Genomic DNA, 23,211 nt, shown 5'->3' on the forward strand with positions numbered 1-23,211 from the left:
GAACCTCACAACTTCTGTGTAATAATTCGTTTAATAGAACAACAGATATAAAGCTGTATAAAATGACCTTAATCTCTAATAAAACGCATTCTTTTTCCTCAACTCTAAATAATCTGCACGACACCATTGATTAAAACAAAGCCCAAGTCTGCCATCTAACGGTCATTTCTTGTAATTACATAAGAAATATAGTGTGTCGCTATTAAAAAAATTAATTTAAAAAAAGGGTATGTTGGCTCTGTCTTTAGGTAAATGGTTTCAACACTTAATCAGGACATTCAAAAACCTGCCTGAAATCACACACACAAATATTTATTGCAAAAATAAATAAATCACCTTATTTTAATAAGCAGGCACAAAAATGAGTTTAAAATATGCATGCCAATTTAATTATTAATTATTGAACATGCATTACTAAAGTAAAAATTGTGTTGTGTGTAAAGGAAAATTAACTTGGAAAAAAAATAGTTTTTGTTGAAAATATTAAAAGAAACATGCCTAATTATTTCAGAGTGTAGTTAAGCACTATTTATTCTGTATATAACTTATAACATGTAAAACACAGGGGTAGAAGCTGTGCATTTTTTATGTATCTATGAATCAAAGATTTGAACAAACAACCTTTGAAATTCAAATTTATTTATCCAATATTGCAATAATTTTGGATTCTGACAGTAAATGTTTATTTATTATCCAAATACAAACTAATTTAATCAAAGGGACACTTGATGCTTTCATTTGCCTAATTTTCACTCTCTTTAATGTTTTGAAACAAATAAACCTTTTGAAACTCAAACTAAATACAATGTACAGTTCGTTAGATTATTTACTGCGTCTTTCGTCTATGCCGGAAGTGCTGCCATATTTTCAACATTCTAAACCAATGAAAACGCAAGCACAGGTTGACGGACGTGTGTATTGACCAATGAGAGGGCGGATTACTGTTCTCCTTCCAGAGCTGATTTGTAACCCGTTGAAGTTGCAGCAGAGAACGGGAGGAAACGTCTTTGTACACCAGGCGCACCGTTCCAGGATCAGTGTCAGGGAATAAACCAGTCACGGCTCGGTGAGTGAGTCACCGTCACCTGTTACTTCTAAAGGAGGTCCGAGCAAGAAGAACAACTCTGTATTTCATCTAAAAACAGCGCGTTGGAGTCGCGTTTCCGGCTTTTAGCAACAACAGTGACACATGGCGGCCATGTTGGAATTTTGCTGTGGCTGTTGTTGGTCAAATGTGGAGAAGTCAGACAACGAATTTGCAACAAAGAAACTAAATACATTAACCACCTCTAATTTATTACCAAAAGATATTGGTGCAGAATCCCTTTTTACAGCTATTAATAACAAAAAAAATATTACAACACAGCACTACTAGAAATAATATGGCAACTTAACCACAAAGTCATTCAACTTATATTCAGTCTATTCATGCGCAGCGCCCCTCATTGGCCAGTTTAGGTCACGTGATAGGTGCACCACGTGACTTAAAGTTCCGTCAGTTTTATTTGAGCTCAATTATTTTTAGCTACCCTGCTAACCCTTTTATTTTAGCCCTATCCCGAACCTAGGAAATACCCAAAAAAATATGTATTTATTTCTTTCTTATGTATTTTTAAAGGTGGAATTTGCCGTGTTAAATATGTTAAAATAAAAAAAACATATATGACAAAAGTAGGATTCGAACCCACAGCTGCGGAAGGAAGAATTCTTGAGACAGGCATCTTAGACCACTCGGCCATGCTAACACGGTGAACAAACACCGGCACATTACGGTTATGTAGATAAGGTCTGGAAAACGTACCCATAGTCTTTTATTAAACTGTGTTACAAAAACAGTAACCAGGAAGTGACAAGTCTGCCTCCTCAGATATTTTTATACTACATTTTATTTTAACTATATTTATATTTGAGAACATTTAAGTATAGGATACAATTACTTGATATTTATTGTGTGTATAATGTGTATTTGAAAAGTAGAATTTTAATCAGTTTTTACCCGTCTTTTTTCAAAAAAATTTTTTTTAACCATTTTAATTTCAGGCGACCTCACATGGGGCCCGACCCCATGGTTGCAAAGCCCTGTATTAGACAAATAACAACTGGAGATATGTGCGGATATTAGAGTAAATTAATGCAGCCTGCACAACAATAGTCCAGGTGATTTTTTTTTTATTTATTCATACATTTAAAAGAAAAAAAAAAACTTCATTAAATACTCGTTTTATACACGTTCTTCATAGCATGAAGGCCTCGAATTCGAATATTTTTTTTTCTCGAATTATTTTTTGATCATGTTTGTTATGCTGTGTAACAAATAGAGTATTCAGGATTAGTACGGTACACAAAATAAGACGTGCCAGGTCAGATCATTTTATACTGTATTTTCTTTCTTCCTTTTTCCTCTTCTCTTTAGACTGTATTTTATTTGCACTAGGTTTATATATGAGAAAGTTATGGTATAGAAAAGAATACAGTTGTTCAAGATTGTACATTTTATTTTAATTTGAAAAGGAATAATACAGAAGATATATACATATATATGTACGTTTTTAATCAGTAAATATTTTTAACATTCCAGGCGATGCCACAGGGGATCACGACCCAAGAATAACTCTGAATTAACTGCTTATTTGGACAAACATCTGTAATGGTTAAAAATTGTGTAAAGCAAAATTGTTGATGTTTTTTTTTATGTTTTCCCAGAATGAAGCCTGTGCTGCCATCAGTGTTTAGATTCTGAAGAAAAAAAAAACCATTTCTATGTGGGAATATTTACTGTAAACAGTGACCATCTTCCCTGGTTGTGAGTGAAACAGTAACCAGCTAAAGGACAGTTTTTCAAAGAAGCCATGGGTCTTTGAACCACACTGGATAATAGTTAAAAACACTTAACCTTCCTCCAGTATTTATAAAGTATCAAGTTCACCAAGGAGAACATGGATCTGTCTACCAGGGTTCTGGGTGTGGACGCCGATGGAAACATGGTGTTCACGATGGTGAAGACGCTCACGGGCCTTTTCCAGGTGTCCTCAGACCAAGCTAACGCTGTAGCAGAGCAAGGAGGAGTGGGAACGACGGGTTTGTCCGACAACCCAGTGCTCCTCGCTCATCACACACAGGATCAACCTTTACTGGACCAGCAGCAGGACATGGAAAACAACTCCATGCAGATTCCTGCTGTGCTTCAGACTGAGGAGGAGGAGCGTCCACCTGCAGACATGTGCACAAACCCAGAGTCCACGAGCCAGATGCCCTTTGCAGAGGTGTCGTCACTCCTGGATCCAAACATGAAAGGCTCCAAGGCTCGTAAGTAGTGGACTGGTTAGAAATGATGGGATTTCATCCAATCTCTGCAAATAGTTCACGTACTAGGGCTGGAAAATATGAACCATAATTCATATAAATATTTTTTCTTAATAGCGATATACGATATAAATCAAGATAGTTTTAATTCAAATAAAGTCTCACCAGAAAGACAATTCTGGGTTAAATTTGCTGATGCCAAATAGGCTAAAATAACATTACAGTGCTTTAAGATTGAATACGTTGTGTGTTTATCACAAACATGGGCAACTCGTGGCACCAAAAGTAGACACAAAATGACAGCAAAAAATACACATAATTACTACAAAAACACAAATTAACGACGAAATGTGCAAAAGAACAACACAAATACTTAGTAGGACAAAAAAAATGCACAGTGAGACAACAAAAATACAAAAAAGATCATACAAATGTAGAAATACACAAAAGTACACAAAATGCACAATATGACAACAGAAATACAAAAATGAAGAAAAAAAAAACAATAGGACAACAAAAATCCAAGAACAACATACGTACCAAAAAATACACAAAACGACTCAGAAAGACCGAGAAATACACAAAAGAACAATAATGAAATACACAAGAGGAGGAAAAATCTGTTAGCCTTTGGTACGTTTTAAATTCTTGGGTTATTATTTTTAAATTAATTTTTTATTATAATTCAATTTTAAAGCTTAATGTTTCACTGTAAACTGGACACCGAGTGTTTGTTTAAAAGTAGTGCATTAAAAAAAAAACAGTAGTTTTCGCTACAAAATAAAAATATCGATATGGGCGATATTTAATTTTCATTATTGCTAAAATAGAAAACTTAATATGTCTTGAATCTCGATATATTGCCCAGCCCTAGCTGATCGTTGATTTTCCCCTTCGCTGTGTTTTCAGGAAAGTACTTTATCTCATACGATGAGATCAAACGGCGCCTCCAGGCCCCAGAGAAGATGTCCCTGCGTTCGTTGGCGGCGTACACGCGTGTGAGCAGAGGACCAGCGAGTAAGAAAACGCTGCAGGAGTCACTGAATGTTCTGGGCCTGACGCCAAGCACCACTACATCTGTGTCCTCATCGTTCTCTAAACTCACAGAAGGTAACGGATGCTTCGATTCTAAAGAAACAACAACAAAGATGGAAGAGTGGAGTGATGATGTTTTTTTTTGTCTCGAGGTGACACCAAAGCGCTCTGTGACGACCTGAAGGATTTTGCCCACGATTACATCGACTACGGCAACATGGCCAAGCAGCTCATCCCTGATAGTAACACTGTTCAACACTGGTCCAAAATAATAGAGTCCAAGTATGTTTGTTCATTTAATACAATATGTACCATAGAAGAAGTGTTCAAAGTTTGTTACAATCATTAATTCATCCATCACAACAATTTCAGTTTGAAATAGTTCTTTTTTTAACAATATTCTTTCCTTTCAATGTGTTACTTTTGATGCAAAATAACAAGCTTCATCAAATATTGTGACAAACCCCATTCAGCAACAAAAAACACCAATATTATATTTCAAATTGAAGCCATTTAAATATTGAAAAATTAATCTAAATAAATTAAACAGCAATGTTAATTGTAAAAATAAATTTAAAAATATTTTCCGAAAAACAAAGAAATAAAATAAACAAGGTTATATTAAAAAAATATATCAAAAAACAAGGATGTTGTAATAAAAAATAAATAAATTTAAATATGGAAAACAGGATTTTATATTTAAAAAACAAGGTTGTTATATTGGAAAAATGTACAAAAAAAAACAATATAATAATTTAAAGACAAGGATGTTGAATGAAAAAAATAAAGGTAAATAAAAAGAAGTCATATGACTGAATCTGAAAAACAAGGTTGTATAGTAATAAGATAAATATAAAAAAAAAAAAACAATGTTATATAAATCAATAAAAAAAGTTTAAATTTAAACGTATAACTTAACTTTTTACATTGAATATAATTTTTTTAATATACTATTTATAACAGTTTGATTTTCTTCCAGAAACCACCTTGAAGACATGAGAAAACGTTTCAAAGATCCCATCAACAGCTCAGCGTTTGACAGCGTCACCCACGGCCTGGGCCTGGGCGTGTTGGATGTGGCTTTAGACGTGATCATTAATGTTATTGATCATCAGATACGCATCCTGTCTGGAGCGGCGGCGTCTGACGCAGTCGACTCCAATCCGCCGTCGCGAAGCATCCGCAGGCGCCACCGCAGGCCCCGCCTTAGTGAGGGCGACGGAGCTCAGACGCCCCATGGAGCCACGCAGCAACAGGTGGTTTCTAAGAGCAAAGCTCGAGTCAGAGCGAGAAAGAAGATGAGGCAGGAAACGGTGGACGTTCACGTGCAGCAGAACAAGGCGGACGTGGAAAATAACGGCCTCACTTTGATCTCAGTGGAGTACCAGACTCTACCTGCTGCACATGAAACAGTGAAGCAATGATGTTCACAGCACAAGCTCCACTTTCATTGAGATTCCTTTACACCACCGATGTCAAACTCAAGGCCCGTGGGCCATGTTCAGCCTACCAGAACATCTACTCCAGCCCGCAGAAGATTTTATTCAAAGTAAAAATCACAGCAAAAATTAGGCTTTTTGTAAATTATCATATAAGTTGTAGATAAAATACAATGGATGGGGGTTGCTTTGCAATATTATTTACAGTGATATTAAATTGCAATGACTTTATTTAAATTATTCCGTAGAATTGACCTTTTGCAAAAGCCCCGCCCCCCTTATTTACTTTTAGAATGTCTGTCATGTTCCTGAGTTGGTCTCGTCTGTAATGGCTGGGAGAAGTTAGTGACTTTTTTTGGAGCAATACCTCTACGATGTCCTCCAGAACCAGGTAAAAAGACTTAAAATATGCTGTGGGGGGATATATTCAACATATTAAAATAAACAACGAAGGGGACATTACAACTAAAGCATGCTCCTGCACTGCTGGGTAAATTTTCATACATCATATTGTTCGTATCCTCTTTAATCTATGCGTGTTATCACAGCTAATGGGGATCTTAATAAAACAAACTGTTACATTAGCTATAGCTAGCTGAACCTACAGCTGATGCAAGGCTAATAAGATAGCAGCTATTAACGCTGCTAAGTGCTAACAAAGCCTGTTAATATAGATTGGGAGACGTGTGCTTCAGGAGGATGTAGACTGAAATATTGAACTAAATTGAGTTTGAGAGCCCTGCTTTACACCAACAGTTGAAAATCCTGCCTAAAGGAGGTGTTTGTCATGCTTTCACAATGTGTAACAATTTATACGTTGTTATATTTCTCATGTTTCCCTCAGTATTTATTGCTTCACCTCAGTTGTGTGTATCAATAAGACCTTAAAAATACCTTACACTTCCCTGAATAACAGTTTTCCTCATTTTTGTGTTAGTATTGTTAACAATTATAACCATTTTTTTAAATTAACATTTAAAATGGGAAGTAGAGGGAGTTAAACTTGAATGGAAATAAAGCTTACATTTAGGGCTCTTGTTGTTAAATATAAAAACGAAAAAAAAAAAAATTCTGTGTACAGCAATAAAATAAACCCTGAGCCTTTCATTTTGTTGGCACACAGGAAGTTGCACCCATAAACAGGAAGTATTAGTGACTGGGAAGCTATATGACGATTATTTACTCTTCTGTACACCTTGAGTTTTTCATTTGAGGCAATTTTTCTAATATTATGTTATGGTTTGATTTATTCAGACATCGTCTGGTGATTGCTTGTGTCCTTATGGCATGGCCAAGCAGACGCCTCTGAGGAAGACTGACAGCAGTCGAAACATGTCTAGAGATCAAAGTAAAAGTTGCCTGAATAAATGAAATCTTTACATATTATTAAAAAAAAGAAGACAAAATGAACTTGCTGGAATTATTATGCAGAAATCAAGAAAACATCAAAGCGATCAGCAGATGCCTCTGAAGAAGACTGACAGTTGGCAATCAAAACATGTCAGAGATCAAAGTACATTTCCTGAAAAAAGTTGTCTGAATAAATTAAATCTTTACGTATTATTCTAAAAGGAGGACAACATGAAATTGATGGAATTATTTCTAATAATTTTTCAATGATTTAGAGATTTTAAGATATTTTTTAGGTCCGTTTTATGCATAATGAAGGTGATTGACTTGTGTTTAACCTTAAACATGATAACTTACTTATCTACTATATTGTATATTTCTGTTACAATAAAAGTCCACATCTAACTCTTCTTTAGAGAACACGTCTTAGATTCCCACCTGTATATGTTGCTGATTGGAGGAGTTTAAGAAGCTCAGCAGAGCAGCCTAGTGCTAATACCTTCACAGTGTGTGCACGCACTCACATGTGCAAACTTGGAATGCCTTAGCGAGGATTTGCTCAGTATTAACCCTGAGAGGGAACAGAAAGCCAGCTGGAGCACAAGCACAACCGGAGAGATGAATGTAGAGATGGTGGAGAAATTAAACGAGCAAACGGGTTCAAACTATATCTGGAACATGACGGTCGGGTGTAGCCGCTACTAGGTGTCCTCAAACTCTCCACCAATGTCTCCATGGAAAAGCACCAGGAGGAAAGAAACGTGTATGAGTTCAGCCTGAGAAAAGCCCTGAAGACGATGTCAGAGCAGCATGGGACACAAAAACGTGTCGCCGTCAAACAAATATGGCCGTTCCACACGGAGTAAACACCGATCAGGTCAAACGCAACCTAGCATGACCAACGGTGAGTAAACCAACGCGAAGTAAATCCTAGCGTTCGTAGTTTAATTTTGAAATTTTCAATTTATATTCTTAACAAGTTGGAGACGAATCGGATTTAAAACGGTCAGTTTTTGCCACATTGCCCGGCCTACAGGGGGTGCTAAAGTTGCATCAAATTTTGGAATAACTCAAAACTCAAAGTCATGTAAAGAATGGGGAACATGTTCCAAACGCAATGGCATGAAAAGTCTAACTGCCCCTTGTGGTGCTAGAAAAGCACTTTTTCAGTTCTACCATGCATTGTTTTGACAATTTTCAACACATTCTTCCAGAAATGATCAGTTCTCAGAAAGATGAGTTTTTAACAGAACACACTTCCTGTGGCAGAGCACCATTCGCCAAAAAGCTGAGTAGTTAGACATATTTGCAATTGACTGAACCTGCCATGTATGTTAAGGCTACCAAAATCTCAAATTTCATAAGATTTTTGTAATTATTTGATCAAATAATGTGTTCGATTCCAATTATGACAACACTGGGCTTCATTAAGCAGGGAATGAGTCTGCGAATAAGCTTAAAAATAATTATATTTCTCTATTAAGTCAAATAACTATCAATTCAAAATCTGATGTAATCCATCAAATACAGCAACAAAGCTTGTGTATTCTCTAGGTTTCTACAGCCGTATTATGTGAAATATAAATCAGCAAATCAATACCCAACAATGGCGTTATCTACTGCCACCTAGTGACATGGAGGCGTAATAAATTTCACTGCCACGGAGTGAGCTATCATTCAATGGGTTTTGAAAATCGTTAGCGAGAAAGCGTAAACAAAGCCAACAAACCCAAAAAGGCTTTCCCAAAGGGAGGCTACATTGAGCAGGAAGGAGATGCTAGCTATGGTAGCTTTTTGCTAGCTTGGTTAGTTGCTGCTGCAGTTGCGATGTATATGCACACTTTAATTATCAGGTCTTTTTCCTCATTTTTGTCTCGACAGATAACTTAAACCACGCCTTAGGTGCGATCAGAGTCCTCGGTGTTGAGCTGCTCGGAGACGAACTTAAACCACATCTCAACACAGTGTTCACCAACATAAGGGAGAAAAGTAGGTCCATTCACCTCTGAGAAATACACACTAACTTTATCTGTGCATCCCAATGGAATGGGACATCTTGTAAGAGATTAAATACTTTCCATTGATTATTAGAAAAGGAAACGTCAGAGAAAGAAGTTCAACTCCAAGATTGTTCCACACAGTCAGTAGTTAACTTAGTTTTTTTTATCGGCTGGTTTTTAATTTCATAGTTGAACACGTGTATGATGGCTCTTTTTATTTGATGCATTAACTAACAATTAAAAACATCTTAAATGTATGAAATACCTTGACTTTTCTGCATAGGCGGAGTTTTAGAAGATTCTAGCCGGGGGGGGGGGGGCAAGATGTATATGTCACAATGTGTGAGATGCAAAAATGATTAGTAATCAATCAGTAATTGATAAGGTTGACTACAATTCACCATTCATATTGAGAAAAAGAATTGCGCAACAGAAGAAGAACCAACCTAAAGCTTAAACTTATACTACACACCTGAAGTAGGACAGCAGTTCTATGATGTTTTAGATGTTGACACATTTGAGATACATAGTTTATTTTCTTTTGGCTTATGCTTAATAAAGTAAAGTATAACAGCAGTTCTCTTTGTGCCCAGCTAAAGGCGCTGCTGAGCAGGTGGTGATCAGCGGCATCCTGCCCATCCTAGCCTTGTCTCTGAGGAGCAGAGGACCTCTTCCTGTGCTCACTGCTAAACTAGTAGCTGAACTTGCTAAAGAATGTAGGTTCTTCATCCTCACACCAACAGCATCTTCGTCGCCATCAGTTTTTTTTTTTTTTTTTTTTTTGTCGTCATTCCTCGTTATATGTTTTAATGTGTTTTCTTGCAGCTGTGGTTCGTAAAGGTTTTGCTGATGCAGGTTTGGTCACCGCTCTGGTGTCGGTGTTGATCAGTTCGGATCAAGAGCTGCTCGTTCACGCCGCACGAGCCATTGCACGCATGTCTTATGACAACAGTAAGTCAAGGGAGGGAAACAGCAACAGTCTTGCAACTAACCGTAGTATGTTGACAAGAAGAAGCTACTTTGGAAGAAATACGCTTACTGACAACTTGACAAGTTTGGAATTCTGGGTCTTTTCTGATCTCTCGAGCAACATCTATAGAGAATCAGTTTCAACAGAGTAAAGCCTTAAATTAAGGGTGTCAAACTAAAAAAAAAAGAAAAAAAAAAAATCACAATAAAAATTTGGCAAACCAGATGATATCAGAAATAGTAAAGCCTCAGCAAAAGACCAAAAACTACAATTAGAAAAAATGGCCATGCTTTTATTTCACTTTAAACTCCTTATGCGCTACAGTTCCAAACTGAATACAAAAAACACAGAGTTTGGATTTTTCAGATCCGCCCATGATACGATACAACTCAGACCCTTGACAAGACATTGCAACATCTTTTTGACCTAAGAGCTAGCAAAACGTCACAATCCACCATTCTCAGCCAATAGCAAAATTAGATTTAACTTAGAGGGCTGTCACTCTTACATTTCTACAACTAAATATGCTAAATTGAAATTGTTTGACCAAAATGTGAAGATTTGGACAAGAATCAATCAACAGCACTACTTCATACCCAAATACATTTGTTTTCAGCAGAAAACAAATATTTTAGGGTTTAGTTACTCTTTAATGTGGCCCTCATTACGTGTTTTTCCCCTTACAGCAAAGCAGCAGAAACTGTTGCTACGTCACGGGGTCATTTCCCGTCTCGTTGACGTCCTCCTGCGATTCCCGCACAACGCCAACCTTGAGGAAGTGTGTCTCCAGGCCATCTGTAACAGCAGTGGGATGAGAATGTCGGAGGAGGCCGGGATGGCGTGGGAGCAAGGTGTGTCGCTGAAACCCGGGGAGTGTGTGTTTCATGGCGTCGCTCCTCGCGCCTGTGGGTTCGCCTCTGCAGGAACTCTGGTACGAGTCTCCCAATGGGGACCGGGTCACTACGCGGTCAACATTGAGGTTTTCCAGCGCTACTCGCCCTCCTTCTGGAGCCTACACGCCAACAAGCCGACTGCTCGTTGGTTCTCGCTTTCCAGCTTTGGAAGCAGCTTGAATTTGTATAAGTTGATAAAGTTTTCGACGAACAACGTTCCAAGGATGAGAAGTCTGAGAACTCGCATGTTCCACACTTTACTCTGAGGAACAGAGATGAACAAAGGGATGAATGGAATTGTACAATGGAAAGCAACTTTTGATTCAAAAGAAAAGGAGTTCACTTATTTTGTGTGATGAAAAAACAAACCTAAAGAAAACTGGAATAGTAACATATACACAAGGAAACTCAATTTATAACACTTTTTTGGAGTATTTTGCTCTGTTATGTTTACAGTACCATTGGTTTAGTTGAGTTTCATCAGGTGACTTTTGGACAAACTCAACTTGCAGAAAGACTCCATGAAAATCTGATCATCCCACGATTTAGTCTACCTTTCTTCATCCATGTCAAGCATCTGCACATGTTCTGTTAACCTCTTCATGATGTGGAGGATGCTTCTTTAAGAAATCAATATAAACATTTTCCTCCCAAATTTATCCCTAATTTTCTTTAACAAATGCAATTTTTCTAGACTTTGTGTTATTTCTGTGACTATGTTAGGATTGTGCGGTTATTGTTATATTTGTGTTCACAAGTGCTTGAGACATCAATGGATCGGTTTTGCATTATAATACCAAACTTTGCTTGGGTGCAAATTGTATAAATTATCTGAAAATGAAATTCATTTAATTTGTGACTAGTTAATTACTATTAAAACTTAATACACATTGCTGTTTTCTTTTCTCTTACCATTTCCCTAAAAATTAGGGATTCCCAGCCTATGTATTCATGAAGAAATACATACTAATGACCAGTGTTGATTTTGACATTAATGTTGATTTAGTTTTAGTAATAGTCCTTTGACTAAAATGCAACTTGGTGTCAATGAAAAGAAAATGCAGAAAAAGAAAAAGCTCTCGAGCTCGGTTTTCAAGTAGAGCCACTAGATGGCGCACATGTGTTTTAGTGACACATTTAAACCAGGTTAGACTGATTTTCTAACGCCTACCAAAACAAACACAAAATAATAACAAAAAAATGACAAAAAAAAAAAAAAAAGACACATCAAACATATCCAAAGACAATCAAAATACACTAAACAAAAACACACAAAATGAAAAAACAAACAACGAACACAAAATGATATATAAAGTCTATAAAATGACAGAAAAATGTGAAAACTCAGAAAAATGACTTGTAATTTACACAATATAAATAAAGTTGACTTGAACTCCAAATGTCTCCAGAAATGCACAAACTACAATAAAACCTGACAAAAATCGCAACACAAATATATACGAAATGTCAGAATAATGGAGAAACACCTTTGTTATTTCTTGTATTAATGTTCAGATTGGTTATTATTCTAAATAATGATATGAATGTTGATCATGTGGCCCTTGAAACAGATACAATCACATTTCTTGCCCCCGCTATGATGAAAATTGCCCATCTCAGATCTAGATATTTAATCAGATGGCACATGCACGCAGACAAGTATTTTGATAGTAAATATGTTAATATAGGAAAAAAAAAATGCATCTGTGAAATCTTTTAAATGCGGTATCAACGCAAAGCTAGACCCATACTTACAATCCCTCTTCTAGTAATTATCTCTCTTATTGGTTCCATCCTGCCCAAGGCGTCTGAACGAAGGGCCACGTTCTCCAATCAATCCTAACTTTATTACTTCAGGATCGACTTAAATATTTTATGTGCCACGAGATTAGGCCTGGAATCTATTTACGGGGAGGAATGCACGTATTTTTCTCCTTGTCCGACACAATTGCGCTCTGGAGTGAATTCAATTCATTTCTCTCTTTATAAACATTGTAATATGAACTGCATTATTGACAAGCCCATAGCCTTTGATACGCTAACTCTGCTCGCTCCAATAGGCTCAAGCTATCTAAAGTTATTTTTACATTTTGAAAAATCTGTATTGAACGTAATTAAAGGCCAGATTTAAATCAGTATAAATGTGCAGTGCTAGCAGTGTGATAGCATTCTTCTTAGCTAGCAGCAATGTGCAACTTGTAAAATGAAGTAAAAACCAAACAGATAATATATTTTAGAAAGTGTCTATTTGTACGGTTGCTGTACGGACAACCCCCGGTGCTATTGGTACGGTTACCGAAGTACAAGTACGTAGCGTCTTAGGATTAGGTTTTGTTTATAACCCAATGTCGCAACAATTTTTAGAGTTAGGTTTAAGGTAAGGTTTAGTCTTAGTCACGCCTACAATACTGGCCAATGACTTACCTATCACATGACCTATCACATGACCTAAACTGGCCAAATAGGGGCACTACGTACGGATAGAAAGTCGGTATATTGATTCAGCAATTGTACGGATAGCCACTGCCTATATTTAAATCTAAAAGAGTCATTGTGGGCTCTTGTTAAACTCAAGAACACTATAAAAAGCTTCTAGTCTTTAAAAATACAGTCAGCAGTTTTGAAGAACAATGTTTTACATTTAGCACTTTGTATCAAAGCAAAGCTAACGCTTTGAACAGCAAAGTTAATTGAAACTTATCTTAGCTTGAGGTTATCCTCAAGGAAAGTCCTACTTTGTGGTTGTTTTTGTTAAACTAAGCATTCCCATAGCCTGGCTGTTGAGCGGCTAACGGTAGGCCTAGCTAGCTCATGGCCTAGCCAAGTATTCATAGTTGCTGCAAATTAGCTTACAAAGATAGCTTTGGATAGCCTATCAAAACTAAACCTAAAAGAACTGATTAAAAGTGTCTGCTCAGCTTTTGCTACTGTAAATTAAAATTATTTTTCGCTAAGCCGCATCATGACTCAGCTAATTAGGATTACCTGTAGTGATTGTCAAAGCCTTAGTTATGAGTTTACTAAATTATCTTACTGGAAAACAGGAAAGCTACAATTTTTGTTTCTTATGTTTTACATGCCCAGTACAAATGGGAGGTTTATGAATAAAGCATTGATTTAATAAATCCCCAACATTGAAACAGCAAGAAAACAAAGCAAAAATATGCATTTCATATTCTCGCAATTGTGCAGAGGTGTAAAGAGTACTGATATATCCTACTCAAGTAGAAGTACTGTTACATGATTAAAATTGTACTCAAGTATAAGTACAAATAAGTCACACATAAAATAGTCAAATACTTAAAGTAAAAAGTACCTTAATTAAATAGGAACTTAATTTATTCTCCACAGAAGCAACTGTATAAAATAAAAGGTTTGTCAAAATTTACAATTTTTAAAAAAAATAAAAAATCAATGAATCCAATTCAAAATAAAAATTTTAAAACTCTAAAACTGAGAAAATAACTTCCATTTGATGCTGTTTTGGCGCCATGCATTACGTTTAATCTGATTGGTCGGCTATGATGTGATGCATTTGATTGTTGTCTGGTCATTTTTTTTCTTGTCGTTTCACAATGTCCGTTGATCATTTTAAAACAAAAAAACATGAATCTACTCAGTAAAGGTTGGGTGTAGGAATGTAATGAATTCATTTACTTCTATTAAAACACACTTAAGTACAAGTACAATCACTGATTTAGAAATATACTCAAAAAGTACAAGTACCTATAAAAGCAACACAATTACAGTAACGCGAGTACTTGTAATCTGTTGTAATCTACTTCTATCAACCATTACCAGTATTTTATTGTTGTTTCTGGTGAATGTCTTGCATAAGAATGTGACGTGTGTTATCAATAGCTTCCACTTCTTTTCTCTAATGGAAGCGTGCATATATTACATCTAATATAAAAGTTATTAAATAATGCATGATTCATTTTCAACATCTGACGATTGTTTTATTGCCTGTCTTTGCAAATGAGTCAGTTAAACATGAATCCTTTGGTTTCTGCAGAAAATTACTCAACTGTGGTGTTGAATGTTATAGTGTCAGTCTTTTTTTTTTTAATCCTCCATCGTAATGGTTATAACGGATTCATGTATTACAGGAAATCCAAAAAAGAAAATAATCCAGCACATTTATGAAACAAAGCAGGTGTTTGGGGGTTTTTTTTTTTTTAAACAAATGTAATGATTTGTTAGATCTTTCCTCAGGGGTTCGTTGCTCGTCTTTAAACAACAGCTTTGATTGTCAAACTGGGGACACAAAAACAAACCCTCCTCAGTTATAAAAGCAGCATAGAGATCTAACTAAAATAGAGTAAATCCTCATTTATGGACTGCAGTGACAGGTCGATGACAGTTCTTATCGCTGGAGATTCAGGTTCAGATTCAACCGATCGATCCGTGTGAAACCAGCATGTTTTCAGAGACTGAGCCGAGAGGGAAACCAACGAGAGTTCTGTGAATATCGTTCTTACAGAAGAACTTTTACCATCAAGTAGCTAGAGTTATTATGCGTAGTGAGATTTAAACCTGTAGAGCTGGAATTCTAGCTTTGTGGTGGTCAGTTTGTGGCCCCAGTTTGTATTGTAGCACAGGTTTTAAGTAGAAAACAATAGTTGAGAGTCAGAAACAGTAATCTGACCGCTCAGTTTGAATTTAAACCTTTGTATGAAATAATCCGGTTATAAAATCCCCGTTGCTACAAAAGTTCAAAAATCCAAAACACAAAGTATTAGCTTTTCACCAGAATTACATTCGATTGAAACCATAACCCAACGTAATTAAACAAAAGTCTAAAGTTTCTATGAAATAACTTTTGTTCAAACTTATATAATCATAACTAAATAGTCCTTTATTTGATCAAAAGGAGTAAGGACTTCTGGGCGTCTTTAAGTACATTTAAGTGTGTTTGGTTTTGGGTGTTTAGGACTAGTTCAGTATCGGGGTTGGTTCGTGCGTCATGAGATGAAAACTTAGCTTTTGACGTCTTCACTTCCACAGACGAGGAATATCCAACTCCAAAACAGAAGATGATGACATCAGCCCACTTCATACAGCCATGCTCTTATTTTGAAGGGTTCCTCATCTCCAGCCATTTCTTCAGACTTGTTGTCATGTAGTTTATTTTCATATCTTGTTGTTTTATTGAGCACTTTAGTCCAGAAACATGACATGTACTGGTAGTCCTAGAAGTCCACGTTCTGCTTCAGTCTCAGGTCCATGCTGTTAGCGGTCACAGGTGTGCTCTGATTTATCACCTCCCCTCCCCTGTTCAGGTGGACACAATCATTTCATTAGCAATCTTTAATCTCCATTTCTTTCTGTCTCAGTATAACTACATGGATGTGTTTGTAATCCATTAAATGGTCCATGAACCGTTAAATAATTACATGTCTATTATATTTCCTCAGATGAGGAGGGCTACTGTGTTTTTATAGTCATTTTTGCATACTTTTGTCATAGTTTTGTGTACTTTTGTCATAGTTTTGTCAATGTCTGTGTACTTTTGTCATATTTTCTTAAATTTGTGTGTACTTTTGTCATAGTTTGGTATATTTTTTGTCATAGTTTTGTACATTTTGCATACTTTTATCATAGTTTTGTATATTTTTGTGTACTTTATCATAGTTTTGTATATTTTTGTGTACTTTTGTCATAGTTTTGCCTATTTTATGTACTTTTGTCATAGTTTTGTATATTTTTGTCATAGTTTTGTATATTTTTATCATAGTTTTGTATATTTTTACATACTTTTGTCATAGTTTTGTATATTTTTGTGTACTTTTGTCACAGTTTTGTATATTTTTGTCATAGTTTTGTATATTTTTACATACTTTTGTATACTTTTTGCTGTCCTTTTGTATTTACCGTATGTCGGGTTTTTCGAGTAATTTTGTGTGATTTTGTTGTTTTGTGTGTTTTTGGAGTCATTCTGTGTATTTTGGTATTGTTTTGTTTATTGTTCTATAATTTTTGAGTGCATTAATTGTTGTTTGTGGTGCTTGTGTATTTTTTTGTAATTTTGTAATCATCTTGTGTTTTTTGTTTTAAATAAATTTGTTAAATTTGTGCATTTCTGTTGTATTGTGTTGTTCTTAGTGCGTGTTCCTGTTATTTTGTATGTTTTTTGGAGTCATTTGATTATAGTCCGAGGTCCCCGGGGCCACCAGGTGCCTATGTCTTCGTATTTGTCATCTAACTTGTTCTACATTGAAACTTCTTAGCTGATTATGGTGTAACGTTAGTTTATTTCTTTCATCACACGCCAGTCATTGCCTTAGAAAAAGAAGTTTACGCACTGGTGATGACAGAAAACAAATATTGGACGTGACCTTTTGTAAAAATTGTAATTTGAGAGCTCGCCCACCTTTGGCTCAGTGGTTCATTTATGTGAAGCAGAAGTTAACTCAACATCAAACACCAAACCGCCCAACACACATCTACCACAGCCTATTTTTACCCTGATATGTCAAAGAGCTGAACGGTAAGCTCAAACGCCGGCTCTTTCATTTCTATTTCCGTATTCGCGATCACACAGATGTAACTCTCTCTCTTTACGCTCTGAGCGACAGAATAAGGCTAGGACCTGAGCAGGCGACAACAATGGGGACCGAACACAGATGCTGTGCTTCGGGCTTGTGTCTGTGTGTGTGCAGCTGCATGGTTTGGTGAGAATGAAGGCCATCTGTCTTCTACACACATGGATACACAACCTTATCAATGCTTTGACACAAAATAATAAGATAAGGAAAGGAAGGACTACAGTGGAGGACAATTGTGGTGTTTTTTTTTTATATGTAATACGTCAGGAAACAAAGACGTAGAAAAGGACAGAGTGGTGACGATGCAGATGGCTGATTAGAAATGATCACTTTAGGAGGAAACAACTGTGTGCAATTTGCATGTTCTCCTTAGCGGTTTGAAATATAGGAGTTAAAAAGCCCTACAATAATGTGAGATCGATATCTTATTGCAGCTCCCAAAGTAAAGGCACAAAATGACTCCAAAAAAAACACCAAATTGACAATAGAATACAAGAAAGGACAATAAAAATGACTGCAAAAACTCAGAATGACAATAAAAATGCATTACACAAGACTCCAAAAACACTCAAATCTACACAAAATGACTACAAAAATACACAAAATAGACTCCAACAACCTGAATCTACAACAAAATGTACAAAAATTATTTTCACAACTTACAAAATGTCAGAAAAATACACAAAAAAACAACAAATATGCACAAGTGACTCCAAAAACACACGTAATGACACACAACTACACAAAAGGACCACAAAAATACACAAAAATAACTTCAAAAACCTGAAACTATAACATTATGTGCAAAAATGACTTTAAAACATACAAAAAGACAGAAAAGTACAATAAAATACACATAATTACTCCAATAACATGAAACTACAACAGAATGCACAAAAATTATTTTAAAAACACACAAAATGACAGAAAAACGCACAAATGACTCCAAAAACACACAGAATGACAGAATATATATCTATATATTTTTTTAAAAGGACTACGTAAATACCCAAAAATGACTTCATCAACCTGAAACTACCACAAAATGCACAAAAATGATTCTAAAAACACACAAAATGATGTGAAAAAGATAACAAAAATACACATAATGGCTCCAAAAACACATAAGCACATCAAAAAACCAGAAACGTATACAAAAGGACAACAAGAATACAGTTTCCTGTATTAATGATCAGATTGGTCAGTATTCTAAATGCTGACATTAATGTTGATCATGTGGCCATCTATTGGTCAAAACAATCGCTCTAGAATTCGCCGGTTTGATCAGCTCTCGACTTCTGGGACTATCTGAGACCATTTAAACCGCTGTGTGTGTTAAAGATGAACTAAAAAGACAGGGATCCAAAACCAGGACAGGAAGTTGTAGGATGAGTCAGATGAGATGAGCTAACAGAGAAGTGGGAAAATGTAGTCGAGAGATGAAAGAAAAGGAGCTGACTGACAAAAACATCACATCCAAACTTTTCTTTCAACCTGCGTCTTTTTCTTCCCACTTACACGATTCCATAGCTGCATGTGTCAGTCATAGTCTGTGCTCTGCCTGCGGGTGACGGTGCTCTGTGCAATGCTGCCAATATGACAGCCATCGTGAACACGGCGAGTACTTTACCTGTGAGGTGGTAAATTAGATCAGCGATTCTCAACTGGTGGGTCAGGACCCAAAAGCAAGTCAGAAATAAATAAATACTTAATATCTCTCATGTTGTACTTGTCTTTTATTTTGAAAAAAAAAAAAAAAAACTTTTCTTTTGACTGTGAAATGCATGTTGCACAGGAAAATATATAGATTTATGTTTAAAAAAAGATTATATACTGTATGTGTGTTTTCAGCAGCTATTTTTGATAGAACTAAATTTGGTTGGTTGAATTCAGTTGAGAACCCCTGAACTAGATCAGTCTACTTAAAAATTTATCACCAATTGTATTTAGGAGTCAATAGATTGTATTAGAATCTGTTAATCTGAATTTACTGCCTTTGGAAACAAAAAGTTATTGAGTTTTTAAGCCCATTGAACATGTAGAATATGGGACGGAGAATGTGTGAAGGGCAGGTAAGGAGAGGAAAGGAAGGATTTATGCTAATAACAGACTTGGTGCTGCTCCTCCTCCTGGATACGAACGGCCTGGAGGAGGCAAAACGTGGGAATGAAAACCACGAGTGACCCAAGGAGAAGCACTTTGCTCCACACCAGGATGATTGACTGCTCTGCCGCTAAGGCTATGATAATTTATTTAACTTCTGCACATTGTAAGTGATCATATTTTAGCATCAGATATGTGCGAACCTTGCATGAGGAAAAGCCCACTGGAAGACCTGGACCCTGAAGACATACAAGCAGACCCATCTAATAGGCATATGCTGGTTCTTTAAATCTAACATTATCTACTCTATGAATAGAGAGTTAAATAAAATATCTACATTATAGCTGTTGTTTTGGGGCTGAAATAAATCTAGCCAAACTTATGTAACATCTACAGCCAACAGCTAATAAATCCTACACTATACAATAAATGTACTTAATTTCACTAAACACTTGTTATCCCGTGGATGATGTTTCAACATTATTCATCCATAGGTTACATTGTGTTTTGAATAAATTGTGTGCATGACATTGGCTGTGCCGTTGCCATGGCACCGAGAGAGATCTGAACATACAAAGTAAGAGAACGTCATCCTAAGAGGTCAAACTCATTCATAAACTTCTAATGGTAACTTGATAACTTCCTCTGTCAGTGTTATTGTTGACAGAATATTTCTGATTTAGTTTTAGTCCAAATTTAGTCAGGACTTTTTCAGTTATAGAGAGGCCAGTGTTACACGTTGGTGAGGGGGGAAAGGAACAGGGGATAGAGAGTTAGGGTGGGACAACAGAATGAGTGGTTAAGAGTCAACTATTTTGGTTGGGCTGAAAGTGTAATGTGATGCTACTGTTGTGCGTATTGTGTTGTTGAGTGTAATCTATTGCAGCAATTCTCAACTGGTGGCTCGGGATCCAAAAGTGGGTCACCGACCTGTACTGGGTGTGTCGCGGACAGCTAGTCAAAAATGAATAAATACTTATCTCTTATGTTGGACTTGTCTTGCACAGGAAAACATATAAAATTATGTTTAAAAAAAATAAAAATAAAATATATATATATATATATATGTGTGTGTGTGTGTGTTTTCAACAGCTATTTTTTGAAAAACTACATTTGGTTGGTTGAATTCTAAAAAAAAAAAAAGTGGGTCGCAAATTAATGACCGTGGCAAAATGTGGGGTGAGACCAGTTAAAAACCTTTGATCTATTGAAGTATAATGATGGTGGCCGTGAACAGAGGGAAGGTGTGAGTGCTTGTAGCTAGGACAAATACTTAGGGCACACTGTGTAAATTTTGGCCACTGGGGGCGCTAGCCCTGTAACTTTCACGTCAAGCGCACCTAGTGGCCACAAGCGGCGCAGCACTGTCGCAAAAATCAACAGTCAGTCTGTCGGGCCAGCCTCCCTTTGTCTTTTTATTGTGTATGCAGACAGTAGTTGACCTGGAACTTCAGGATAAGGATTGGCTCTAAGGGCTGGGTCGGTCGGGCTGGGGTGCGAAGCGGGGCTGGGCTCGCGCTACGGCTGGAGGCCTGGCGCTCGACCCTCCTCGCCGCGTTGGTGTTGCTCCCCCCCCCACGTCGTCAGCCTTAGCCCAATGAGTAAATCAGAGCCTGTGGTCACATGACTGCCGTAAAGTGATACGTTCTCCAGGCATTCTCCAGGTCACATGACCTGGCCAAGGACGGTCCGTCTCTCCAAACTTACATGGGCGGTATTTCAAGAGGGAAGCCCCGCTCGGAGCATTGATACTGTCAAGCACTGTATATTGGCCTGAGGAATCATTTAAAATAACTCATAACTCTCTAGGTTAAAAAGTCCACGGTGTGTCTTTAAGATAGATTGGGATTAAATTTAAGCCAACGAAAGTTTTGACCAAACTATGATGAAAATTTCATGTAAAAAAAAAAAGATCACTGTTTGGACATTACCTGATCATTTCTTTCATTGGGCTATTAATGTGATCAATAATAAAAATACATAGAGCGAAGAGCTGAGTTTGAGCTTAATGAAGATACTTGGTTGATTACGACCATCATTTAATCCTGGAGTGAGCGTCTTCACCATTGCTGTGGATTCAAGTTAACATCATTCAACATCATCACATTCAGACCAGACTAATGGAGCATGACGGAGCACAGATTTACTATTCTCCAACAAGTGCCTGATGATCTCCGACATGCAACACGGCAAACACTCAGGTCTCCTTCTGTCCACTTCCTGTTCCACTCAAAGACGAAGCTGCCAGGCTACTTTCTCCCTCCTCTTCCTCCTCCTCTTGTCTTATTTCCCCTCGTCTCGCCCGATCTGTCACCGAGTGTCTCCCAGCGATCACCGTGACAGACGGAGTGACTCCAAGTCGTTAGTCACTCTGCTTCCCGCCTGGAGTGTCATCTCTAGCCGACAGGGACACCCCCAACAAAGCCACCACTGCTCTCCTCAAATAATTACACTATCATTCTTGTCTTGTTTTTGGTTTGGCGTAGATTAGCATTGATTAAACATCATTTCTGTTAGAAATCACTGTGTATGTTGGACCACAAACTGCCCGTCATCACCTACTTTCACATCCTTACTCAACCAACCACACTAAGGGAACATTTTCGCACTCTTTAGGCTTTGCTTGGCTTTATAAAAATCCTTAACAGCAGGAAGTATTTCCTCATAGAATTAGAAGGAAATCACATTAATTGAATCCAATGTGGCACAAAAATCATCCGAAGCAGCATTTCTCCACTTGTGAGCGGGGCCTTACTCAGTGGTCTCAGAACATTCTGAGCAAAGAAAGAAAAGCAGATCAGGGTGTTTATTGAGAACTTTAAGATAAGATAAAATAACCTTTATTTGTCCCACAAGGGGAAGTTTGCATTACAGTTACATCCCGTCCAAGAAACGTGAAAAGACGATCACATATAACATGGGAGGACAGGAGCGGGAGAACTGTGGCACCACGTATTTCTTAGATGAGAAGTGGAAAAGAAGAGGTACAAATTCCTAATCCATTAAATACTCAATGAACCGCTACAATCTATTACCAGTTAAACAGGCTACAGCCAATAGAACGTCTTTATAAAATTAAGCTAAGCTACTCAAGCAAGATAAGTGAAACAATCCTTTATATTATGAAATAAAACATTTATTGAGGGTTTAAAAATGTTTATTTACAATTCTGGGTCCAAGAACAAGAAGTTATGATTGTAGATTATTTCAAAGTATAGTGTAGTTTTCCAGCATATTAGTAAAGGGATTTATCCTCCGAGGCCCCCTAGTGGCCTACAGGGCTCTAGGCAATTGCATAGTCCACACACAGCCAGAAACGGTTCTGGGCTTTTATTTTGAAGGGCAGAAGAGCGCCATCGGTTGCTATGTCGGACCAGAACATGATATTTATCAAGCAAAACTAGTTTTTAGTAATAAAAAATAAATAAATACGCTCATGAAATAGCTTTTTTGCATGCAAGTTTGGAAAAATAAAATTTAATCATGTATTTTCACAAGCTGTTCTTTTACTACGCACATGTATTTGGGAATTTGATGGACTGTTCTCTCATTTCACCTGCAAGAAAAATC

The 23,211-nt window shown here is 36.8% G+C and overlaps 2 protein-coding genes across 3 annotated transcripts; both read left to right on the forward strand.

Moving 5' to 3' along the window:
• Positions 1-965: 965 nt before the first annotated feature.
• On the forward strand, positions 966-9,025 carry LOC114481598 (uncharacterized). Of its 2 annotated transcripts, XR_003676257.1 has the most exons (6): positions 966-1,066; positions 2,704-3,306; positions 4,213-4,413; positions 4,491-4,620; positions 5,318-6,168; positions 9,009-9,025. XR_003676257.1 is itself a non-coding variant. In XM_028476551.1 (5 exons), exons 2-5 carry the CDS (start codon positions 2,937-2,939, stop codon positions 5,760-5,762), a joined length of 1,146 nt encoding a protein of 381 aa, XP_028332352.1. In that variant the 5' UTR covers positions 966-1,066; positions 2,704-2,936; the 3' UTR covers positions 5,763-7,154. The 2 variants fall into 2 exon arrangements, 1 of the variants encoding a protein (XP_028332352.1); XM_028476551.1 differs by lacking the exon at positions 9,009-9,025 and having other exon boundaries at positions 5,318-7,154.
• LOC114481806 (rap1 GTPase-GDP dissociation stimulator 1) lies at positions 7,862-11,632 on the forward strand. Its single transcript, XM_028476843.1, has 5 exons — positions 7,862-7,926; positions 8,938-9,116; positions 9,721-9,843; positions 9,953-10,078; positions 10,784-11,632. The coding sequence occupies exons 1-5, from the start codon at positions 7,862-7,864 to the stop codon at positions 11,254-11,256; spliced, it is 966 nt and encodes a 321-aa protein (XP_028332644.1). The 3' UTR covers positions 11,257-11,632.
• Positions 11,633-23,211: the final 11,579 nt, after the last annotated feature.

This window comes from Gouania willdenowi, chromosome 19, assembly GCF_900634775.1.
Source record: "Gouania willdenowi chromosome 19, fGouWil2.1, whole genome shotgun sequence".
In the NCBI taxonomy this organism is placed as follows: domain Eukaryota; kingdom Metazoa; phylum Chordata; class Actinopteri; order Blenniiformes; family Gobiesocidae; genus Gouania; species Gouania willdenowi.